The sequence below is a fragment of the Poecilia formosa genome, unplaced genomic scaffold, assembly GCF_000485575.1.
Source record: "Poecilia formosa unplaced genomic scaffold, Poecilia_formosa-5.1.2 Scaffold323, whole genome shotgun sequence".
Classification (NCBI taxonomy): Eukaryota; Metazoa; Chordata; class Actinopteri; order Cyprinodontiformes; family Poeciliidae; genus Poecilia; species Poecilia formosa.
In genome coordinates, this window is record NW_006800262.1 from 375,346 (window position 1) to 399,763 (window position 24,418).

General features: G+C 41.0%; 1 protein-coding gene across 2 annotated transcripts in view; it reads left to right on the forward strand.

The window, feature by feature from the left end:
* pot1 (protection of telomeres 1 homolog) overlaps window positions 1–24,418 on the forward strand; it is a 44,884-nt gene continuing 20,466 nt past the window's right edge. The window contains exons 1-8 of one of the 2 annotated variants that reach the window (XM_007573277.2): window positions 1–207; window positions 4,495–4,628; window positions 5,694–5,766; window positions 9,450–9,550; window positions 17,185–17,292; window positions 17,429–17,500; window positions 19,369–19,495; window positions 21,044–21,174. In XM_007573277.2, the coding sequence (XP_007573339.1) occupies window positions 141–207; window positions 4,495–4,628; window positions 5,694–5,766; window positions 9,450–9,550; window positions 17,185–17,292; window positions 17,429–17,500; window positions 19,369–19,495; window positions 21,044–21,174 (813 nt within the window). In that variant the 5' untranslated portion in view covers window positions 1–140. Of the gene's footprint in view, window positions 208–4,494; window positions 4,629–5,693; window positions 5,767–9,449; window positions 9,551–17,184; window positions 17,293–17,428; window positions 17,501–19,368; window positions 19,496–21,043; window positions 21,175–24,418 lie in introns of those variants that run through there. The other variant, XM_016661317.1, reaches the window with a different exon arrangement.

The window sequence follows — 24,418 nt, forward strand, 5'->3', positions numbered from 1 at the left end:
ACACATCATTGAGGCGTGTTAAATTCCCTCTGAGATCTCTGATGACCACACTCCAGTCTGGTAGGTGGCGGTAAATGCACCTTAAGTTGGATGCCAGCCGCCAATAAAAATCAAAAGAAGAAGAAAGTTTCCTTGTGCGCATGCGCGTCAGGGGAATTTCCTGTCTGTTCGAAACCAGGGGAGGGAAAGCAGTTATTTCCTGTTGCTGTAAGTTGTCCTTTTCTTATTGTCATTGTAGTTTCTGGGGTTTTCATGTAAAGATAAAATTTACATGGAAACATGTTCTGAATGGTTTAATGCTGGATAAGCTTACGCGTTCGTCAACGAGCGTGTGTGAGACCAAACTCGGTTTAAAAATCATCATGTTTTGCTTTGAAAGAGTTACCGATAAACCAGCAATGGATAATAAGTGCTACTTCATTTAGATTATTAATTTTGACAAACTATTCTTGCTTACGGCCTACATTAACAGTTGAAGTAGATTTCTTTTCTGATTCAAAATGCGGCTTTAATGGGAATTTGTTGGATCTGTAGTCTCGGTTTTCACGATAAACTGGGATTTCACTGCTGCAGTAAAATCCCAGCTGAAGTTGGTTTCCAATTCTAGCTTCCGATTTGGGAAATGGCTAAAGGGCGATTCTACCTAATTTTCCACGTTTGTGATTTGTGAAACTTTTATCTGATTTGTGAAACTTCAATAAAGGTTGATTTCACCACTTTTTTGCATCTGGGTTGCATTAAAACTGCTCTAGCTCCAAAACTACAACACCTACCCAGATAGCACAAAATGTTAGATCAATGTTGAATTATAGTTAGAATTGTTGATTTTTGGTTGAAGTTTACAAATGATGGTAAACTTCAACCATCAAACAACCATTCAATCAAACCGTTGAAACTGTGTCACTGAATCAATGTTGTTTTGTGGTTAAAATCTGATGACTGAAATGCTGAGGTCTGATTAATGGTTGATTTGTGGTTGAAGTCAATGTAGAATCAACACAAATATGCATGCAGAACCACATTCAGATGAAGGGTGAATCAACGTTGATTCCTAACCAATTCAATACAATATCAACACAAATATGCATGTAAATTGACATGCAGATGATGGTTGAATCAACATTGACATAATGTCAGTTATGGTTGAAACCCTAACATTGATTCAACATACAAGTCACCGACTACTTTCAACATTGATCCAATGTATTTGCCTGACATTGATTCAACGTTGTTTCAATCATTCTGTGCTATCTGGGTAGACACTTCAAACCTGGACAATATTATTTTCACTTAATAGCAGAACATTTAAAACCATGTTTGGGATTTGTGAAACCTTTTTCTGATTTGTGAAACTTTACTTCACTTAACAGACCGCTGCAGAAGATCTTTCCTTCCAACAGCCATCACCATCTACAATAACTCTTTGAAAAAATAATGAGTTACACCAACATTTAATTTCCCATTGGGATTAATAAAGTGGTTTTGAATTAGAATTGAATTTGAATTTGAAAAAAACTGCATGGAACAAGTGTGAATAGTAATCTGATCTTTAGTGAAGTTTCACAAATTACATAAAGGTTTCACAAATCCCAAACATGGATTAAAATATTCTGCTATTAGAGAAGAATAATATAGTCCAGGTTTAAAGAGTCTAGGTGTTGTAGTTTTGAAGCTGAAGCAGCTCTGATGTGACCAAGATCCAAAAAAAGGGCTGAAATCAACCTTTATTGAAGTTTCACAAATCCCAAACATGGTTCTAAATATTCTGTTGTTAGTTGAGAATAATCCAGTCCAGGTTTGAAGAGTCTAGGTGATGTGGTTTTGGAATTAGAGCAGATCTTGTATGATCGAAACCGAAAAAAAGGACAAAAATTGACCTTTTTTGAAGTTTCACAAATCACAAACATTGTTATGTATATTCTGCTATTAGAGCAGAATAATCTAGTCCAAGTTTGAAGAGTTCAGGTGTTGTAGATATGGAGCTGGAGCAATTCTAGTGCAACCCAGATGCAAAAAAGTGGTAAAATCGCCCTTTACTGAAGTTTCACAAATCACAAACATGGTTTTAAATATTCTGGTATTAGAGCAGAATAATCCATTTCAAGTTTGAAGAGTCTAGGTGTTGTGGTTTTGGAATTAGAGCAGATCTTGTGTGACTGAGACAGAAAAAAAGGGTAAAATTTGCCCTTTATTGAAGTTTCACAAATCAGATAAAAGTTTCACAAATCCCAAACATGGTTATAAATATTCTATTATTAGAGCAGAATAATTGAGTGCAAGTTTGAAGTGTCTAGGTCAGGGGTCCCCAAACTTTTTCCTGTGAGGGGCACATAACATTTCCCTTCTCTGGTGGGGGGCCAGAGTCAGCTTGTAACAGAAAAAGTGACGTCACGTCGGCAATGACAGTGGGTGCGTTCACACTGCAGCCTGAAGTGACTCAATTCCGATTTTTTTTGACGTAATGTGACCTGTATCCGATCTTTTCATGGCAGTGTGAACAGCACAGGTCGGATTCTTTTTCAAATCTGACCCATATCCGATACGTAGCCGATTCAAATGCGACCTAACGTCCAGGTGGCCTTCATCCGAACTGAATGTCACTGTTTCTCAACAAATCTCACTATTCTGTGTCCGGATACGCGCAAGTGGGAAGAAAAACAACAACCATGACGGACTATATAAGGATTAAGTTGTTAATATGCTGCTCCGGCCGGACAACAACTTCAAATATGTAAGCTAAGCTCCACCGTTAGCCTCCATGTTTACTTCCGCAAACACTGAGCACTTCTTCTTTCTATGGCGGTTGGCAGAACACTGAGAACGTTGACACTATGGCGCCCTCTACTGCGCATGCGGGACACTTTCGGGTCGTTTGCCCGTTTACACTACAGAACGCATACAGGTCGCATTTACTGGCAGTGTGAACGGCTCGGCAAAAAATCGGAATTGAGTCACTTCAGGCTGCAGTGTGAACGCACCCAGTGAGACCTGGAGGAGGCATGGTTGGGAGGAACGGCCCCCCCTCCCCCCGATCTGAACTTGAGTGGTGTTCTGTTGTTGGGCTTCTGTGCCGGTCATGGGTTGTCCATAGCGAACACCATGTTCAGGCACAAGGGTGTCCATGTGTGCACTTGGCACCAGGACACCCTAGGCTGCAGTTCGATGATCGACTTTGTCATCGTTTCATCGGATCTGCGGCCGTATGTCTTGGACACCCGGGTGAAGAGAGTTGCGGAGCTGTCCACTGACCACTACCTGGTGGAGAGTTGGCTTCAGTGGTGGAGGAGGATGCCAGTCAGACCTGGGAGGCCCAAACGTGTTGTGAGGGTCTGCTGGGAACGTCTAGCGGCGTCCCCTGTGAGACAGAGCTTTAACTCCCATCTCCGGCAGAACTTTGAACATGTTCCGGGGGAGGTGGGGGACATTGAGTCTGAATGGAACATGTTCCGTACCTCCATTGTCGAGGCAGCTTATCGGGGCTGCCCAAGTGGAGGAGTTTAAGTATCTGGGGATCTTGTTCACGAATGAGGGAAAAAGGGAGCGGGAGATAGACAGGCGGAATGGTGCAGCGTCTGCAGTGAAACGGGCCCTGTACCGGTCTGTCATGGTGAAGAGAGAGCTGAGTCAAGAAGAGAAGCTCTCGATTTACTGGTCGATCTACATTCCTACCCTCATCTATGGTCATGAGCATTGGGTCATGCCTGACAGAACAAGGTCCCGGATACAAGCGGCTGAAATGGGTTTCCTCCGCAGGGTGGCTGGGCTCTCCCTTAGAGAGAGAAGCTCGGTCATCCGGGAGGGACTCAGAGTAGAGCCGCTGCTCCTTCACGTCAGTGAAGCCAGTTGAGGTGGCTCGGGCATCTGGTCAGGATGCCTCCTGGTGAGGCATCCTCCCTGGTGAGGTGTTCCGGGCACGTCCCACTGGGAGGAGGCCTCGGGGAAGACCCAGGACACGCTGGAGGGACTATGTTTCTGACTGGCCTGGGAACGCCTTGGGATTCCCTTGGAGGTGCTGGAACAAGTGGCTGGGGAGAGGGAAGTCTGGACCTACCTTCTTAAGCTGCTACCCCCCGTGACCTAACCCCAGATAAGCGGACAAAAATGGATGGATGGGATGGCCGATGGATCAGTTGACCTCTACTGATCTCCAGGTTTAATTTTATGGAAATTGTTCTACCTTAACAGAGCAGCTGCGGATAGCAAATAAAAGAAGCCTCTTCTTGCCCTCCAGCAATGTGCGCATGCATAAAATTTCTGGATGTAAACAATAACATTTAACGTATCTGCAATATATGTATAAATGTGTGTGTGTATTTCTTTTATGTAGAAATACACACACACATTTCATTTCCACAAGCTACCTGACATGTGTGTGTGTATTTCTACATAAAAGAAATACACACACATTGAGAAATGTGTATTATTGTGTGGTTAATACTAATATAATGTTTGCCCTGGATGAGAAAGAAATCATTTTTGTGGTTTTCATCCCAGGTCACCATAACATCATGACGGTGTATGTTCTGTCAGACGGGTCGGGCCCATGCTCCCAGGTACCGTCACACCTGACCAGGATTCCCATGGCTCTCCTCTGCCCAAACACTAACTACAACAACAAAACAGTCAAGGTTTGTTTGAGTCACCATTTGTCTTATTTTGCTGCCTCCACTATCAGTGAAAACCTTAGAAGTTGATTAAGATTTACTTTCCTGGTCACTGCTATAAAGCTGGGTTATGTAACTTTTATAAAAAAAAAAAGTTTTTTTTTTTTTTTTTTACATATCTTTTAAAACTGTCTTAATGTCCTGAGAGTATATTATGAGACTCATAATCCAGTTCTTCTGCTTTCTTCTAGTGCTAACTACAGAAATGAATAACTTGGTCAGAAATAACCAGTCAGGGCACAGAGGAAGGTCTTAGCTCTGTCAATCACAGGCTTGTACACGCTGCTCACACTCTCCCCTTGCTCTCTGCTAACTATCTAAAGGGCTAGTTAACATGCTATACTCTGCCACCAGGAATTCTCAGGTTAGTTAGCATGGCCAATGATGATGACTGATAAAGGATTTTCCTGAAACGTTAAGTTGTTAGCATTTAGCAGCGTGTACATGAGGTTGAGTGACGGCACAAAGACCGTCCTCATGGCTCTTGTTGATTGTTTTTGACCAGCAGCGGTGCCTTTCTTCAGACATAAATAGTATCACTAGGAGGAGTTGGAGGAGATTGATTTTTTTCACAGGTTATCTGTCTCATAGATGTGAAAAACATTTTTTTTTAAAATAAAAGTTATCCCAGCTTTAAGCTATCCCAGTGAAGTAATCGCATTGAGGGGAAGTGAGTTTCAGGCGGTGAGTTGGAAAATTCAACCCAAAGCTTCCACATACAAATAGCACAAAGTCACTGCTAGTTTTGGGATTTGAAGGAGAATGGGCACTAAAGTGGATTAGGGTTTGAACCGACAGCGCTGTGGTATGTTGTTCTATCTGTCCATGTTTTCTTCTCTCTTGATTAAAATGCAGAGTTGATAACACTAAAGCAAGAGAATGATTGCTGTCTCTCTCATTTCATTTCCACAAGCTACCTGACATCCCTGCATGTTTCTCTGATGTTAATACTCTAACTGGAGTTTCTGATAAGCTCTAGTCAGAACCAATCATGTTTGAATATTTATTATAGTGTGTTTTCTTTCCAAGGGTGAAGTGATTCATAAAGGGCCGCTTGTGAGGGTAGCAACTGATGACTTGATCCTGAAAACCATCATTCATGGTAACCATTTCATTAGCATTGCTCTCATTCACCGCAGTTGGTCTCCTTATAGGAGAAAGTAGTTGATGGAAGCTGTGGCCCACATAGAAGAGAAGTCATTGGTCAGGGGAGGTTGTCAGCTTGTTTCCAGCCTTTCCACCACACATCAGGCCTAAACCAGCCTCTGATCTGTCAACTAGAGTGCCAGTAAAACTTGAAAATAACTATGTTCCTGATATTAATCCCCAGCCTCCTGGTGCGCACTGTTGGTTAGCTGGCTTAAAATTTGTCCCTACAGGAATGACAAATCCCTTTGCCTGGAAATATATCGGGCCAAGAAACAAACACAGGCATGATGCTGAAACTAAAGCCTGACACAAATCACAGAGGACTTGAACATGTTTGTCTGTTCCAAGGAAGGTGTCACACAGCTCTCACAACCGCCCAACTACTGCAGACATTCACACACACAAAGAAACAACCCACACAGATGTAAATAACCAGAAGCAACTTCCTCATATGAACCTAGATCAGTGGTTCTTAACCTGGGTTCGATCGAACCCCAGGGGTTCGATGAGTCGGTCTCAGGGGTTCGGCAGAGCCTCTGCCGCGGAGGTAAAGACACACTGTGTAAAGTCGTGATGACGCCCCGCTTTGCCATCAGTTGCTGCAGAGGATCACGTTACATTGCTGAGCCAGTCAGAGCTGCGGAGGAGCCCTGATTGGAGGAGCTCCACTCTCAGCACGGATTTGAACTTGTGTCTTTAATTACTTAAGCAAAATCTGCTCCTTAGTCGCATCTTTTTGGGGTTGGTACTGCCTCTAGTGGCGTGGGGGTGGTAACACAATTAATATAATTACATTACTAAATCTCTTTATTATTTATTATGAATTTTTCTTTCTCTTAAGAATGTAGAGCTAATTAAATGATCTAAACAAGACCTTAAAGTGGTTCCAGTTTCTCTTGATGACAGAGACTCCCTATGTCACCCCTATGTCTTGAATTTGGAGGAAAAAAATAATATTTTATCACTACAGAAGGGTTCAGTGAATGCGCATATAAAACTGGTGGGTTCGGTACATCAAAAAAGGTTAAGAACCACTGAACTAGATACATACACACTATTATAACAGCTCATTTCTATAGCTTTGGGTATAGAAAGTGTTCATACCACTGGAAGATTAAGCTGTAAAGTAAATAGACTAGATGCAGACATCAGACAGTTTGCAGAGAAAGTGGGTCATGTATTCACAAAGAATCCCCAGACTAAAAGTAGTTACCAGTGACATCATTTTAGGAGAAATATTATAATCTTTGGAATTCTAAGATTTGTGACTACCCAAGATGAACAAGTCCCCTTAGAGGCGTTTTCAGTTATTTACAGATTCTGAAAGTGCTTTCCAAAGATGTCAAACACCTGTAAATCAAAAAGAAATGAAGAAGATATGGCCATTTCAGTGTTGACACTGAAAACAAGATTTCAGAAAAATCAACTCTGAATGTTTCTCCCCAGACCTGCTGAGCAACCTGGTGTTAACAAAGGCTGACTGTCAGCCAACGGTGGGAACCAAATCTTCAGGATCCGTTCACTTCAAAAAGATCAATTTTTGATATTTACATTTTTCTAAGAACAAGTCATTTTATCGATAATACAGTTTTTAAGTGAAATTCACAAAAAAGTAGAATCATCTGTATTTGTTCAAATGAAAAAAAGATTATGTATCTTCATAAATTACAACATTTCAAAATATAAATGTCAAATACCTTTGTTGTTCTTTACTACAAGTGTTGTCTGCATTAATAAAATTTTAGGGCTATTTGTAATTTAGAAGCATAGTAAAAGAAAATTAGACTAGAGTTGCTTTGGTAAAAACATAAATCTTCTGCACCATGTTGTGGTCTGGCTCTTGAACCATAACAAAGTGGAGCAATGCATAGGACGACTTAAAATTAGATTTATTTAACAAAATCATGGTTGGCTGGAGAAGAGAGGGCAAGAAGTTATGGAGGACCAAAACCGACATAATAAAAATAAAATAATAAATGTATAAATAAAAGAATTAATATATATTTTGATAAGAAATAAAAGCATAAATATATATTCAGTTTTTCCTTTTCCTAGCACATGAGTTTTTGTCAAGTAATGTATACATTTTCTTTATTTCCCCTAAACGTGTTTTTGTCAAAAAAAAGATATTTTGCTTTGTCTTTTTTTGCTTCTCCCTTTTCTGCTCTCTGTGTTTCTGCTTGCTGTTTTTCCATTTGTTGTTTTTCTGCAGCATCGTTATGTTAATGAGGAGAGCTGCCTTCTATGTCTTCTATTGGCCAATAGAGCTTTGGAACCAACGTCACTGCGTCAGACGTCATGGGGCGTTTAGGCGCAGTCGCTCGGTGCCATCTTTGCAGGCTTCAGACCAAAACAAACTTTATGGTGGTTTTGTTGTGTTACCGACTGCAGTGAAGTTGGTTTCGAGTTGGATATTGGATTTTCCAATATCCGCCAAGTAAGCAGCGTTTAGCTCAAGGTTGATTTGATTTATGAACGTTAATTTCGGCCAGTCGTTCTCCAGCTCCCTCCTCAAGAGCTCGGAGGTTCACTTCAGTACAGTCGGTAACGCAATAAAACCACCAGGATAAAGTTTGTTTAGGTCTGTGACTGTGGCCTGTAAAGATGGCACCAAGCGACTGCACCTAAACGCCCCACAACGTCTGACGCAGTGATGTTGGTTCCAAAGCTCTATTGACCAATAGCAGACATAGAAGGCAGCTCTCCTCATTAACAAAACGATGAAGCAGAAATACAGCGAGAAGCAAAACAAGACATAGCCAAATACCTATTTTTCTTGACAAAAACATGTTTAGGGGAAATAAGAAAATATATACATTACTTGACAAAAACTCATGTATAAGGAAAAAGGAAAAACTATATATATTCATGCTTTTATTTCTTATCAAAATATATATTTACTCTTATTTATTTAATCTTTTATTTCTTATGTCAGTTTTGGTCCTCCATAAGAAGTGGGAGAAAGGAGAGCGAGTAACAAAAAGAGAGAGAATGGGCGGAGCGAGTTCATCTTAACCTGGATCTCAAGTTGTTCTGGAGTCACTGGCCAGCTGCCTTCATGTCCAATCAACACCAATTAGGAGCTCTGAAACGGTGATGTTGGAGAGACCCAAAGAAAAATAATCACTACGTAGATATGACTTGCTTTATTTAGTTAGAAATGTATATTTCTAGAAGTGCATATCTTTGTTTCATTTTCCAACAAGCTGGTGAGCTTCTGACTTTATCATAGTCATCTGTGAACTTGAGCTCTTGTGAAATTAAATAATGCTTAAATACATTTTGGAGGATTTCTCAGCTGGCTGGGGAACAACTTTTTTTTCCCCTCAAATAAGCAGAAGAAAACAATAAATTTAGCATGTTTAGACAATTTTTTCTTTCAGCCCGCAGAAAGCCTGTTGTAAATAATTATTTTATTTGAGATATTACAGGTACTAGATGCAGTTAGTCAACATGGGTTGCAAGCTGCTCACCATCTTGTTACCATCATATCACACTCAGTACAGTCGCAGGCCTAGGTCTGTGTCCCTGTGACATGCTACATATTTTAATAGTGTTCTAATGTGCTATACAAATAAACCTGACTTACCTTGAAACATATTTATTGATTTGATTTTTATTTTTATTTTTTTTCAGAGGAAGATGCCATGCAGAATGTCGACTGTCAGAGAATGTCCATAAACATGATCATTTTTGGAGCATTAGCTGAGAGCTTCAGCCACAGAGTCAACCCAGGGGTATGTTTGTGTAATCATCTAGCCTCATGCCAACCGGGTCTATTAAAACAAGACACTGTGGCACTGTCATCTCCGATATCAACAGGTCCAGTTCAGAGTGTTAGCCAGGAACTGGAGAACTGGATCCTTAAAGCTTTACTAAAGGACATGCTCAACCAAAAAGAACTTCACTTTATGTTTTAAGACATTTTGTGGCCTTGGTTCAAAGATATATTTTAATGGAGAGATGAAAAGGTCCTTTATGCAGTCTGTTGGCCAGGAGATCTGGTATTGTGTTTCAGAGTTCCCAAGGGAACTTTGACATGCCGTCTGAGGAGAGGTCACACAAAGTGCCGGATCTGTGTACCCATGTGCAGACAAATGTCCATGCAACCTCAGCAGATGGCAGCAGGCTGCCTCAGGCCAATGTGCAGTTCTATCAACCATGGCTAAAAGGTGAGGGAACCCCTGGGATGGGGTCTGGGACCCCACAATGTCCACATTGACATGATCAAAATGTCTTTCTGGCACTGGGTAAAGTACCTTCGATGCTTTCTAACCCAAACCTTCATCTTGGGTGGCTCCTGGTAAAGTTTAGATCAGGCCCTAAAGAAATCCAGCTTGGCCCAAGCACATGTCCAGGCCTGATCTAACTCGACTAAATGTCTGTATTTATAGACCTGAGTCCAAGGTAAATATAATTATATTAGCTTAAATTGCTGTACCTCTGCTAACATAGTAGTGGAACTTCTGTTTTTAGCTTTTGTTTAGTGTCTTGCATTCATTTCCATTCACTTGTGTGATTAAGAGGAGCAGAGCAGCACGAGGCCATGTGCACATGCAGTGTGCTGCTTAACTTCTGAACCGCCTCCTCCTCTATTTAGACTGTAATTAACACATCTTTATGCTGAGCATTCTCCTTTAGTTCTCTCTGTATTAGAGGCTTATTAAAAATGTGTCATGGAAGTCCAACTCCATCCAATTAGCAAGCATGTGATTTTGGTTCAAGTTGGGCTCAGGTGTAGATCTAAACTCTAACTCTTGGTCAGGCGAGCTTTGCTGTTAGATGCTCTTGAGATGGCTTCATGCCTGTGTAGGAAAGGTTATGAACTGTCTCAAAAGACCACCAGGAACAATTGACTGACCCATATTCAAATCACTGAGCAGGTCAAGAGAACATCTTAAAGCTGCAGTGACGGCCATCCTGAGGGTCTGAAGCTCCTGGTTGCCACTCAGCAGGCCAGGAGCCCGGACTGTGGGTCCAAACTCCAACAAATGGATCTGGTGAAGGCAACCAGCCACTGCTTTGGATTTCGGTTCTCACTACAAATATTGTCTCAAGAGACTTCAGAAAAAAAGTTCAGTTTAGGCCTGTTTACGGTTTGCTGGAATAAAACCGTAAACAGGCCTAGAAGCTAATATCAGGGGTTGGTGGTCCACCCTTCCAAGAGGAAAGGGAAGTGGTGAATGGCCTCTGTAAGTGGTGCTCTTCTCTAACCATTGCATCACACGACATCTCCACAGTAGAGTTTTGCTATTATTATCCAGCATCTCAGTTCTTGCATAAGCTGCTTTTTCCTGGCTTTAACAATCACATCAATATATAACTAACTCCAACAAGTTTTATTTAAGGAAAGGCATTAACCAAAGCTGGAAGATGGTTCCAAAAGATTGTCTTGATTTTTTGCTACACCCATTGTCTCATCAACTTCGATAAGCTTTCACATTTCTGCTGAAGAGAAGATTTCACTTGCTTTAATGTGGGGGACTAAATCAGTCTTTTTAGCTGCATATTCAATTCATTGCGGGTCCATCGGGTGTTCAGGCAAAGCATCAATGGTGGTGAAGAGCAACAAATTATTTTCCTATTACACCTTAAGCAACACAACATGATTTTTTTTTTTTTTAGAATGTTTTTAGGTGAAAATGTAGCTGTGTAAGTCTCAAATATCTGCTCGGTTCATCAATACATCACCTAATTGCAATACTGCTGTCACATTTTCAGAGATGTGTGCTCCTGCTTCATTAACAGCCAGTTTCCCTTGCCAGCTGTCAGCTGGTCGGGAGCTCCAGGTTCGCTATACCAGGAGAGAGCGCCTGACTCCCAGCACATTGTTTTAAAAACTCCTGCTAGCTTTCCCAAATGACTGGAAGTTAAACACTGATATTATTCTATCGGCTGATATCTAGCTGTAGAATGTTTGGTTTACTAAAGTATGATACTTGAAGTATCTAATTTATTCCTGAGCAAATCGATTTGACTGATTCAAGTTAAGCCTTCAAACCATAATAGCTTTATTTAACTGTTTTATCTGAGATCTGGAGAGTATTATATTTGAAAATGAATAATTTGCTTATTCATTCATTGTAGAAATGTGCTATACTCATTGAACATTTTAGAATCAAACTAACATTTCTTTTTCTACTATATAACAGCCTTTACTACAAAAGTTGAAGAATAATACAGAAATCAGGAGTAAAACATGGCTAAAAAACAAACTTCTGCTCCATTTTTTCCTTTGCCGCTCTGTGCTTCAAGCTATCACGGTTGCTAGCCAACATAAGTTACACTGAGATGGAGGTTTGACAGCTAGCTGAAGGCTAGACCTGTCCGAATTCACAGTTTCTCTCTTCTGATCTTCAATATTTGTGGCCTGCAAAGGGCCCATCCTTCATAGACCAGGTACTTCGAAGGATGCAGCCCCTGAATTCAGACAGAGTCATCAAGAAAGTCTAGTGCTCCTCTCACCCAGAGAACTGGGAGACACAGGCACGGCTTGAGCCCCTGCCCTTTTTATCTTTGATGCCCCTAATGCTAATGCCCTTTTTGAAGGTTTTATTATTATTATTATTTGTGTGTCAGGAGGCCTGCTTATGGCCCTCAACCATAATATTTATCAAAATTAATTTGTCTGGCTGCCCTCGGTTTAATAATGACTGAGGATCCTCAGTCTCTCTGCCTCCATCTTGTTAAGTCACCGGGCCCATGGTGAGGAGGAGGGAGGTGGATCTGAGCTATCAAATTACTAGCTAACAAGCTAACTATCAAATTATGGGCAAGATTTTTTTTCTCCAACATAACGCTTGTGAATTAAAAACATAGGTCTGATGTTGAAGTTGGAAAACTGTTTCTATTTATGTTTTGTAATTGTCCTCGCAATAGTGAGAAAAAGCCTTCCTTAAACACAAATATTACACCATATTGTAGCCATGGGAACACAATAATCAAACTATCCAGGTGATTCTTTGCATGCTTACAAAGTAAACTTCCTAATTAAATCCTCTGCTGAATGCATTGCATTCAATAGCATTGTCATTCTTAATAAATAAATGCTAAAGTTTTAGATCTATGGTCTGTGTTACAGTTCAACCATTTATAGGGGCCAATGAATGTCTGGAGGACCAGCAGCTACTGAGTTTTCTTTACCTTGATATCTCTGAACATTGCAATTCTAGATCTCTGAGGTGCTAACATAAAAAAATGATGTAGAGTTAACTCTGAGCTTTTTGATCTTTAAAGCCAGTGGTCCCCAACCTTTTTATCACCGCGGATCGGTCAAGATATGGCAATTTTTCTGCGACCCGGGTTCTTTTTTTTTTTTTTGCCCCGAATTTCCCTTACGACAATCTTAGAACATCGCTCGCAATAATCGTAACCGACCATCCTGCCGTGTGTGGTATGCTCAGACTTGAGCGTATGACAATCTGACAGCGTATGCTAGTCTGACAGAACACCGCTCCGATCTAAAATCGGGCATATTCTCGCAGCGTGTGGGTCTATTAAATGTGACAGGTAGCCAATCAGAAAGCCCGGTGACATATCTCACGGTGGGGAATCCCAAACAGCTGACATCGTAACTGGTGGACATCGGAGATGATCAGGCACGTGCAGATGGGGGGGCTAGAGGTGCTTGAGCACCTGTCCCTTTAATGGTCTCTGCACGGCCTTGGAGATGATAGTGGAATGTTTATTCAGCATTTCGTACAAAGAATATCCACAGAAATGATAAGGAGCAGAGTTGGAGCAAAATTCCTACCACAGTTGATAAACCTGGTAACTTTTCAGCTATCCATCATTAACGTGACACAAGGCTATTCATTCAGTCAGGGCTTGACGCTTACACTAGCTATATGCATTGCAGGTAGATTGTAGTTGTGACACAACATTATTTTGTACTAAAGCCTGCTCACACGGCAAGATTTGCTACTGTTACGTAGCTGGATACACAAACCGACCGAACCTGTTGTACTTGTATTGCCTCGTGTGGTCACAGAAGTTTTGAAAATCGGCCGACAGTCCTAAAACCGTGTGAACCAGACTTAAGATTCACAAGTTCTACTCCTCTTGTCTCGTCTCGACCTCTGCCCAAACGCTCTCTGACTCTGGTCGCTATGGTAACGTTTACACATCCCTTCAAAATAAGATACAGATGCGCCACAGAAACGAACATTTTACTTTCGTGAAAATTTTAAGTCACGATAACAAATTAATGGGAGCTCTGAGCTTGTTTCTCTGCAAAGAAACGGTCCTATAGAGGGTGCTTGGTCTGTAATGGCGAGGCAGTTTTAAGCTTGATTGCCTCATTGGCGAGCCGGTGCATGTTATGCGGAGTGGACTTGGTATGTGAGAGTCACCTACCGGTTTGACATAAATCCATTCTCCTGTCTCTGGTCTTTTTCCCCTTTTCCAAAGAAACTTTCCAAAGACATATATTTCTTACTCATTGTGGGCTCAATGTTGGCGCGCAAGATATAACCGAGAAAATCTGGTTAAAGGGTTTTCAAAATAAAAGATCCTCCAGACTCGATACGTAAAACGAAAATATTTATTTCTTGTGCGGCCCGGTACCAATTGGTCCACGGCCCCGTGGTTGGGACGACTGTTTAAAGCAATCTGCAGCCAAGTTGTTAAAGAGGTTAAACAGAAGTAGTGGGGCTTATTTAGTAAAAATAAAAAAATAGCAGCTAATTTACTTATTTCATAACATACTTCATAACCAGCGACCTTCTCTCCTATGGTCTGTTTAACAACTACAGTCTCAGATCAACAGAGCCCTCCAGGACTGTTAGCAACAGAAACAGCAACATTATACCTATCAGGAATAACATGAACTACATCTGCTTTGCACTGTTCCCGCTTGACGGCAGTGATATAGTATGATCCTATTAAATATTAGATTTTTGATTAATATGGGTTGTTACTATGTTGTTGTATGGTGTTTTAAGATCTTGTTCATTGTGCCCCTTTTTAACTTTGAGCCCCCGGCCCTCCAAAGGTCTCTGCTAACTCCAAACCAGCCCAATCTGTCGGTCCGATTGGAACCACAGCTCTCTGGTTTCCAGGGAGCGTGGTGGGAGCAGGCTGGAAGTGCTAATGCTAAAAACGATCAACCCTGCTTTGAAACCAGACCGGCTGGGTCTGGCTGTGCAGTGTAAAAGGGGCTTGGGTCTGCTTTAAACAGAACCACCAGGGCGCACCTGAATTTCCGGTTGAGTTACATGGTCTCCATGGTGACACTTGTTCTCTTACCCTAACCCTGCTAACAATGGGTGCGTTCACACTGCAGCCTGAAGTGACTCAATTCCGATTTTTTGGCAATTCCGATTTTTTTGCCGAGCCGTTCACACTGCCAGTAAATGCGACCTGTATGCGTTCTGTAGTGTAAACGGGCAAACGACCCGAAAGTGTCCCGCATGCGCAGTAGAGGGCGCCATAGTGTCAACGTTCTCAGTGTTCTGCCAACCGCCATAGAAAGAAGAAGTGCTCAGTGTTTGCGGAAGTAAACATGGAGGCTAACGGTGGAGCTTAGCTTACATATTTAAAGTTGTTGTCCGGCCGGAGCAGCATATTAACAACTTAATCCAAATAATCCGTCATGGTTGTTGTTTTTCTTCCCACTTGCGCGTATCAGGACACAGAATAGTGAGATTTGTTGAGCATCAGTGACGTTCAGTTCGGATGAAGGCGACCTGGACGTTAGGTCACATTTGAATCGGACACGTGTCGGATATGAGTCACATTCCAAAAAGAATCCGACCTGTGCTGTTGACACTGCCATGAAAAGATCGGATACAGGTCACATTACGTCAAAAAAATCGGAATTGAGTCACTTCAGGCTGCAGTGTGAACGCACCCAATGTGGACTGGCTGCAGTCAGCAGTCCGATCATTAGATCATTCACACACCTGCTATAAACCTATTGCATCTCTGGCAGTGCTGTTTACATTATATGCATGCATAATATAGGTTACATTTATTGGCCAACTGATTTATCGACCAGTTGATTTCTGGGCGCCGATTTCCTTAATTTTGGGGGATTGTGATTGGCTGATACTTACACGTGAATCTGATCTTATCTCCTAATGTTATCTTCATCAGCAAAGGTTTATAAATCAGTCTCTGTCCTCTTCTGCTCTACAGTGAGAGGTTTGACTGACAGACCGGCCCACCAGGAATATTGTTAATGTTTGCAGTTAACAATATTCACTCCACTGTTGCAACTCAGTGACTTTCTTGCTATATTTATCAACATTTCAGACAACAAAAATTCATATCAGCCAAAATCAAAATCAGCAGCTCAGGCTTTTTAAATATCGGTAACCAGGGATCGGCCAGATAACTGCAATCGGTGCAGTCCTACACACATATTCATGACATTCTTTGATTAAATCAATTTCTCTTAAGCATTAGTCCAATAGCTAAAGATTTAATTTATACCTGGTGAGTCTTTCTTTCCTGGAATGTGGATTGGTACTGGACTGATTCTGAGCCTTCAAATGAACTTAACAAAAGTTTCACATAACTTAGAAGTTGGTGTAAAATAATGTTTGTTTTAGCCACAAAATGATTCTGCTCAGCAGCAAACAACATATCCCAACTACAGCTTAGAGCAGCTCATCGATGAACATTGATGCCAAATCACTTAGATCTTCCTTTTCGAAAAATTGTTGCTCTGTTTTTTTCTAACCCTTCACAGTTATGCATTTTGTTATTTTGGTCTGAGACACAAGTAAAATGCACATAAATTATCATTAAAATGGCTGGAGCTCTTTGGTTGTAATGTGACAAAAAACGAAACATATGCTGTACGTTTCAAAATGGATGAGAACCTGCCCCATGCTCCTTTGACCCAGTGAGTCTGACCCTGTCCTCTCTGCTCCCACCCTGTGGGTCAGGTGAGCCAACACTGCAGTGTTTGCTTCCTCTTCAGCAGTGGAACATGAAGCGTTGTCAATCTCAGCGAGGGACATTATTGTCATCCAAGCTGCTGCTGAACCACCAATGTCTCTGATCAAATATCTTCCTGGTTGAGCTTCTCCGTTAAGCTAGAAGTCGACTTACAGGTCAAACATGAGATGACATTCAGATGTCAAAGCGTCTCATCGTCCATGCCTTCATAAGTCCAAGGCTTCATTTAAGGCTGAACCGACTGGTGTCTCAGATCAAATATCTTCCAGGCTGAGTTTCTCTGTTCAGCTTGAGGTCAGCTTACAGGTCAAACATGACAACCTTCAGTTGTCAAAGCGTCTGATCATCTGTGCCTTCGTACCTCCAAGGCTTCATATGTCCCAGGCTTCACAGATCCACGTCTTGAGTCCGTCCCCTCTGGGAATCTGGCAATAGTCTCCTGTTGTTGTCTTTTGTTATGTTTCAGGACATACTCTGGGTCTCTGGCTTCACTGTGGGGAAATCTCCAACAGCGAATAAGGACAAGCTCCACCCCTGTAACTTGCTGCTGTCAGGAGATGATGCATGCATCTATGTAAGGACGTTGACTATCCTCACCTGTCCAAATGTCCTCCACTCTGGATCTAACGCATCCCAGGCTCATGAGCTCTGGTGTGTGTGTTTGTTCCTGGTTTTATTGGCACAAACTCTTCTTCTGACGTTATCTCCAGGTTTCCAAGCAGAGACCTCCTGAGCCCAGATCCCCTTTGGCCAGCAGGGGGAGCTCCTTGACTCCTGATGTGGTGAGTCAGGAGTGGCTGTAACAGCTAAACAGTGTCTCTCTCTCTCTGTCTTTGTCTCTCTCGCTCCCTCTGTCTTTGTGTGTGTGTGTGTGTGTGTGTGTGTGTGTGTGTGTGTGTGTATGTATCGTCAGTGACATGCGGTTTTTCACTTTGCTGTGGAGCATAGCACGAAATTAATAATGCCTACATTTCTACGTTTTATTGATTTAACGTAATTGTGCTATGATGGCAGCGTGGCTATGGATGACATGTAAAAGTATAGTCTTATTGCCCTCCAACGTTCTGCACATACACGTAATTTCCATATGTAAACAATAACATGCAAGGTATTTATATTTGTGAATTTGATTAAGTCAGTGCCTCACCAGCTACGAACCTCAACGCATATAACTGAAATATGTATATGTGTACATATACAGTACAGACCAAAAGTTTGGACACACCTCGTTCAATGAGTTTCTTTTATTTTCATGAATATTGACATTGTAGATTCACACTGAAGGCATCAAAACTATAAATTAACACATGTGGAAATATGTACTAAACAAAAAAGTGTAAAACAACTGAAAATACGCCTTATATTCTAGTTTATTCAAAGTAGCAACCTTTTGCTGTGATTACTGCTTTGCACACACTCTGCATTCTCTTGATGAGTTTCAAGAGGTAGTCACCTGAAATGGTTTTCACTTCACAGGTGTGCCCTGTCAGGTTAATACATGGGATTTCTTACCTTGTAAATGGGGTTGGGACCATCAGTTGTGTTGTGCAGAAGTCAGGTGGACACACAGCTGTTAGTCCTACTGAATAGAGTGTTAGAATTTGTATTATGGCAAGACAAAAACAGCTGAGTAAAGAAAAACGAGTGGCCATCATTACTTTAAGAAATGAAGGTCAGTCAGTCCGAAAAGTTGGAAAAACTTTGAAAGTGTCCCCAAGTGCAGTCGCAAAAACCATCAAGCGCTACAAAGAAACTGGCTCACATGAGGACCGCCCCAGGAAAGGAAGACCAGGAGTCACCTCTGCTGGGGAGGATAAGTCTATCCGAGTCACAAGCCTCAGAAATCGCAGGTTAACAGCAGCTCAGATCAGAGACCAGGTCAATGCCACACAGAGTTCTACATGCCTGGTTCCCAACGTGAAGCATGGAGGAGGAGGTGTGATGGTGTGGGGGTGCTTTGCTGGTGACACTGTTGGGGATTTATTCAAAATTGAAGGCATACTGAACCAACATGGCTACCACAGCATCTTGCAGTGGCATGCTATTTCATCCGATTTGCGTTTAGTTGGACCATCATTTATTTTTCAACAGGACAATGACCCCAAACACACCTCCAGGCTGTGTAAGGGCTATTTGACAAAGAAGGAGAGTGATGGGGTGCTGCGCCAGATGACCTGGCCTCCACAGTCACCGGACCTGAACCCAATCGAGATGGTTTGGGGTGAGCTGGACCGCAGAGTGAAGGCAAAAGGCTCAACGAGTGCTAAGCATCTCTGGGAACTCCTTCAAGACTGTTGGAAGACCATTTCAGGTGACAACCTCTTGAAGCTCATCAAGAGAATGCCAAGAGTATGCGAAGCAGTAATCAAAGCAAAAGGTTGCTACTTTGAAGAACCTAGAATATAAGGCGTATTTTCAGTTGTTTCACACATTTTTGTTAAGTATATAATTCCACATGTTGTGATTCATTCATAGTTTTGATGCCTTCAGTGTGAATCTATAATTTTCATAGTTATGAAAATGAAGAAAACTCTGAATGAAAAGGTGTCCAAACTTTTGGTCTGTACTGTATGTATATGTCTGTTACTAAGAATGAGCACACACTCCCAGATTATGGACCAGCTGTGTGGTACTTTGCATTTCCTCTCAGGACCTCAGGACCCCTAGAGCTCCTAGGTATACATACGTGCGGCTGGATGAGCTGAAGAACATGGCGGTGGTGAATGTCTATGGAGTGGTGGTGTTTTTCAAGCAACCATTTAAGAGCCGTGGCACAGGTCAGTGTCCCAGTAGAGCTCAGAATGACTTCTAGACAAAGCGTTAACACCTTGGACTAGAAGGCGTTAACTCTTCTAGTCCACGGTCAGGAAGAGACGTGTAACATTGGAAATGAAGAACTACTTCAACAGAACTAATATAATCATCATTAGGAGAGAAAAGTTTCTATAAGAGCCTGCTGCTACATGTTGATGTGCAAATGATCAGTACATCCTGCTCAGTCTCATCATCTTAGTCATGTGTATTTGCTTTTTTCTATGTAATAATCCAGTTTAGAAAACAGGTCTTTTAAATAAATGGAGGAGCATATTCCAACTTTAGCTGCTGGCTATTCTTTCTGCTGCTCCTGTTAGCATCTTTCCTTGGATAAAAGTTGAGCGGTTCCCCAGACTTAGCAACAAGTTGAATGGTTTGTGATTATATCTTAGCTTTTATTGATATATAAGAACCTTTGCTCTTTGGAGGTTAGATGATGGCATAAGATAGAAACTAAATCAATTTTAAAAACAAGAATTGGGTTCTTGAAATTACTCAATGCAAGGTCAAAATTATACATACAGCCACATCTCAAGAAATTAGATTGCTATGAAAAAGTTTAATATATTTCTTCTGGTCATCTAAATATAATAACTAACATACATACATACCCACACTCACTGATGTACGTTATAATAATTATAGATGATGCTTTTTACATCTTGAGTCAGGACCTTGACTAGGCCACATTTTCCTTGGAATCAACCAGAGGTGGACCTGTGGGTTGCTTTAGCAATGTAGCAAACTGTTGTCTGGACTTCCACAAGGTATCCAGGTGCTGAAGATCCAAAGCAGCCCAATACCATGACACTACTACCACTGTGTTTTACTGTTGGCTTCCCACTAGGTAGAACATGACACCCACCTTACAAATGTCCACTTTTGTCCTGTTGGTCCACAGAACATTTCCCAAAAGGTTTTTGAGATCACCAAGTTGGTTTATGGTCAGTGTGAGATAGGCTTTTGTGTGTTTTTTGGGTCAGTTCAGGTTCTGTCACTGGAACTGTCCCCTGGAAGCCATTTTGCCCATCCTGTTGTTGAATCTGACCTTAAGCCTAATTCTGGGCTTTTCTGTGACCTCCTGGATTCACTGACGCTCTCTTCTCTTCCATGTTTGGATCCTGGTTGTTCCTGTGGTGGTGCTCTTGAATTTCTTGAGATGGGGGGCTGATGTCAGTTGGGCATCTGCCAAGCCTGGCAAAAATCAGGACATTATGTGGCTTGTAAAATAAAAAAAACAATCTTATTAATCACAGTTATTTTATCATTTTTAATAAGGAGTGATATATTTTTATATAGGGCCAGCTTGGTGCGGAGAGCTTTGTTTCCTTACATAAAATCATCATTTCAAAGTTATTTCTTCAGATTGTCGTTGCTCGGTATTACTGTGTTTGTTGGTGTGAACCATTTCAGTGAGACAAAAACTAACACAACAGCCACCTGCTGCTTTTAGCTTTTCATAGCAGTGTGACAGAGCTGAGCTGCAGCTTATCAGACTTCTGTCTCCACAGATTACTGCTCCAGCCTGAAGATCACCGATCAGTCTGAGCATAAAATCGGCTGCACCATCTTCTGTGAGAAGCTGGAAGACCACCCCAGAATCTTTCAGACTGGAGACATTATCCGTATGCACAGAGTCAAGGTCTGCACTTACTATAGTGGGTACAGAAAGTATTTTCACTCTTCTTTTTATTGCAGGCATTTTCTAAAATCAAATAAGTTCATATTTGTCATGAATGTACAGAAAAAAACAAAAATGCAGAGATTTTCTCTATTTAAAAAAGAAAACTGGAAATATCACATGGTTAAGTATTCAGTCGCTTTGCTCAGTATTGAGTAGATACGCCCTTGTGAGCTAGTACAGCCACAAGTCTTCTCGGGAATGATGCAACAAGTTTTCAACACCTGGATTTGGGGATCCACTGCCATTCTTCCTTGCAGATCCTCTCTAGTTCCGTCAGGTTGGATGGTGAATGTTGGTGGAGCCTTTTTCAGGTCTGTGCAGTGGATAAGAACAGCTGGGTGTCATCAGCAAAGCAATGGAAATAGGTGTTACATTTATAGAAGATATTGCCAAGGGGGAGAAGGTAGTTGATAAAAAGAAGGGGTCCCAGGACAGTGCCCTGGGGCACACCTCAAGCCATGGGGGAAAGATGGGATTCAGATTATTTACGTTGGATGAGATATGACTAGGGTTGCCACCCGTTCCGTAAAATACGGAATTGTCCCGTATTTGGCTGTTAAATGTTGCGTCCCGTATTGAACCGATACGGGACGTGATTTGCTCCGTATTTCTCTAAATGTCCGTCAACACACCAATCACACACATATCAACACTAAGTGTAACAATAATGACCAAAATAAAACACAGGAAATATTAAGGTCAGCTAAATTGTCGTGGCGGGATGTAAATAGGACCCCCAAGAAAGCTACAGACCGACACTAGAGACAGACACTACGCAGCCTTGGTGAGCTGCTTTCAACCAGCGACTCTTTAAAACATCCTCAACCTGATACTCCACCGTCCTTAGAACCAAAACCTCTTGTAAAGATACAGACGTGAGAGGGAAGATGCAAATCCCAGGCTGAACAATGTTAGTGAGGATGAATATAGACCAGTGTTTCTCAACCTTTTTCGGGCCAGCGTCCCCCTATCCAATATCCAGGTCCCTCTCTGCCCCCTCCCCCACCAAAGAATTTGTAGGCTACTTTGTACTATTATTTTATTTTTAATGTTACTATCACTATTGTAGATGTTTTGATTTTTTATGCTTGTTTCTGTATTTATCATCAAAATAATTTCTCAGAGAACAAAAAGCCATGAGAATAGAAATTATTTTCACAGGTATCTACAAAAAATGCAATGAGCATTCAAGTTAAAATCTGTAGGCCTAACAGCAGCCAATCAGAGTGGAAAAATATTCTTGTTCTTTCCCATTTTCTGATGTTGTTAAATATTCCACAAAATGACCAGATAAGATGAACAACATGCCAGTTTAAACTTTGATCTATTTGCAAAACGACTGAGCTCTGCAGCATTAAAACGTGAACTGTAACTACATTAATCATAGCTCTTTTTCTCTTCAGTGTTTGTCAGTTTCTGGTGGTGCAGCTCTGTGCTGCCTTCAGGAGAATGGGATATCAGAGTGTCATCTATAAAACTTCACCCACATGGCATTTATTGTGCAAACCAGAGCTTTCAGTGGAAAAACAAAAGTTCCAGGTCCTTTTAATGCCACACAAATATGAGACAGAAACATGGATTATATCTTTATATAGACCTGTCTATTGATTATAGATTAATAGTTTTACTGGACAGAAATTACAAAGAACAAATCTGGTTCTTAATCAAATCCTAATGAGTCAAACTGAAAGTGTCATGGGGTCATCAGCCTCATGACAATAACACTGAGATGAAAAATAATATTGAAGAAATAAATATATCAAATCTAATTAAAAACATAAATAAGTGATAAGTTCTTTACTGTTATGGTCTGTAAGATATATTTATTCTCAGTATTAGATGTGGTCTCAACTAACCCATGGCACTTCAATAATATTATTTTACCTTTTATCTGGAAATAGTGTCTGTTTATTCTTGCCATACACTCCTCTGTATTAATTATTGCTTGAAAGGTCTTGCCATACCAGTTTATTCCTCTGTATTTACTTTAGTTTCTTAGTTTATTCTTGCATTTTGTTCTTCATTCATTTCTATTTAGTTTCCTTTGATTAGTATTATCCTTCTTGGTTTATTGCTATGTCCACTTTAGTTTCTTTCCTGTTGCTAGATTTATTTTATCATTTATTGACGCTCACCATCAGTAATCTTCACTCATCACCTGCTGCGCCGCCTAATCGTCATGTTTCACATCATGTGTTGATTTTTCACTGTTCAGCGTCGGATTCTCTGTTTTTATGCCATAATTCACATCTAGTTCGTCGCTCCGTTTTATGTCCCGCTTCTCCTGTTTTTTTGTTTTGTTTTTTTTTAACCCATTAATCGATGGGGAAAAGGCAGACTGACATAAACCTTTTAAAACAATGGAAACAATTTCGGTATTCTGATTATTGAAATTTAAAAATGCTGTGGTTCCGTTGTTCTATCACACCCGTTTCATACCGGACCACTTACAGCTCCGGTGTTAACGCTATAAAATGAACGCTCTCTATCGTGGTATCACCATGGAGGGATTTCTTTATTTAAATGGGTTCATTTTTCAGAGGGATACACAGTGAGGGTATCGTGATTTTAGTAATATGGTTATATATATTCTGCTATTAGTTTAGAATAATCCATTGCAGGTTTAAAGTGTCTAGGTGTTGTAGTTTTGGATATAGAGCAGTTCTAATATGATCTAAATGTAAAAAAGGGTAAAAATTGCCCTTTATTGCAGTTTCACAAATCAGAAAAAGGTTTCACAAATCCCAAACATGGTTATAAATATTCTGCTATTACAGCAGAATGATACAGTCCAGGTTTCAAGAATCTATGAGTTGTAGGTTTGGAGCTGGAGCAATTCTAGTATGATCCAGATGCAAAAAAGTGGTAAAATCAGCCTTTACTGAAGCTTCACAAATCAGAAAAAAAGTTTCACAAACATGGTTCTAAATATTCTGCTATGTGAGCAGAATAATCCAGTCCAGGTTTGAATAGGTATAGGTGTTGTAGTTTTTAGCCGATTAAAGTTGCGGAAGGTAGTGAAAAATTGGGTGGAATCACCCTTTAGCCATTTCTCAAATCGGGAGTTGGAATCGGAAACCAACTTCAGCTTTGTATGGAAAACAGACAATCGTTTCACTGATTCCCTGACTGGAAACAACGCGAGGGGTCTAAGGTATCAGAGCTAACAAAAAGAAAATGAATGGCATGGGCACATTAGACG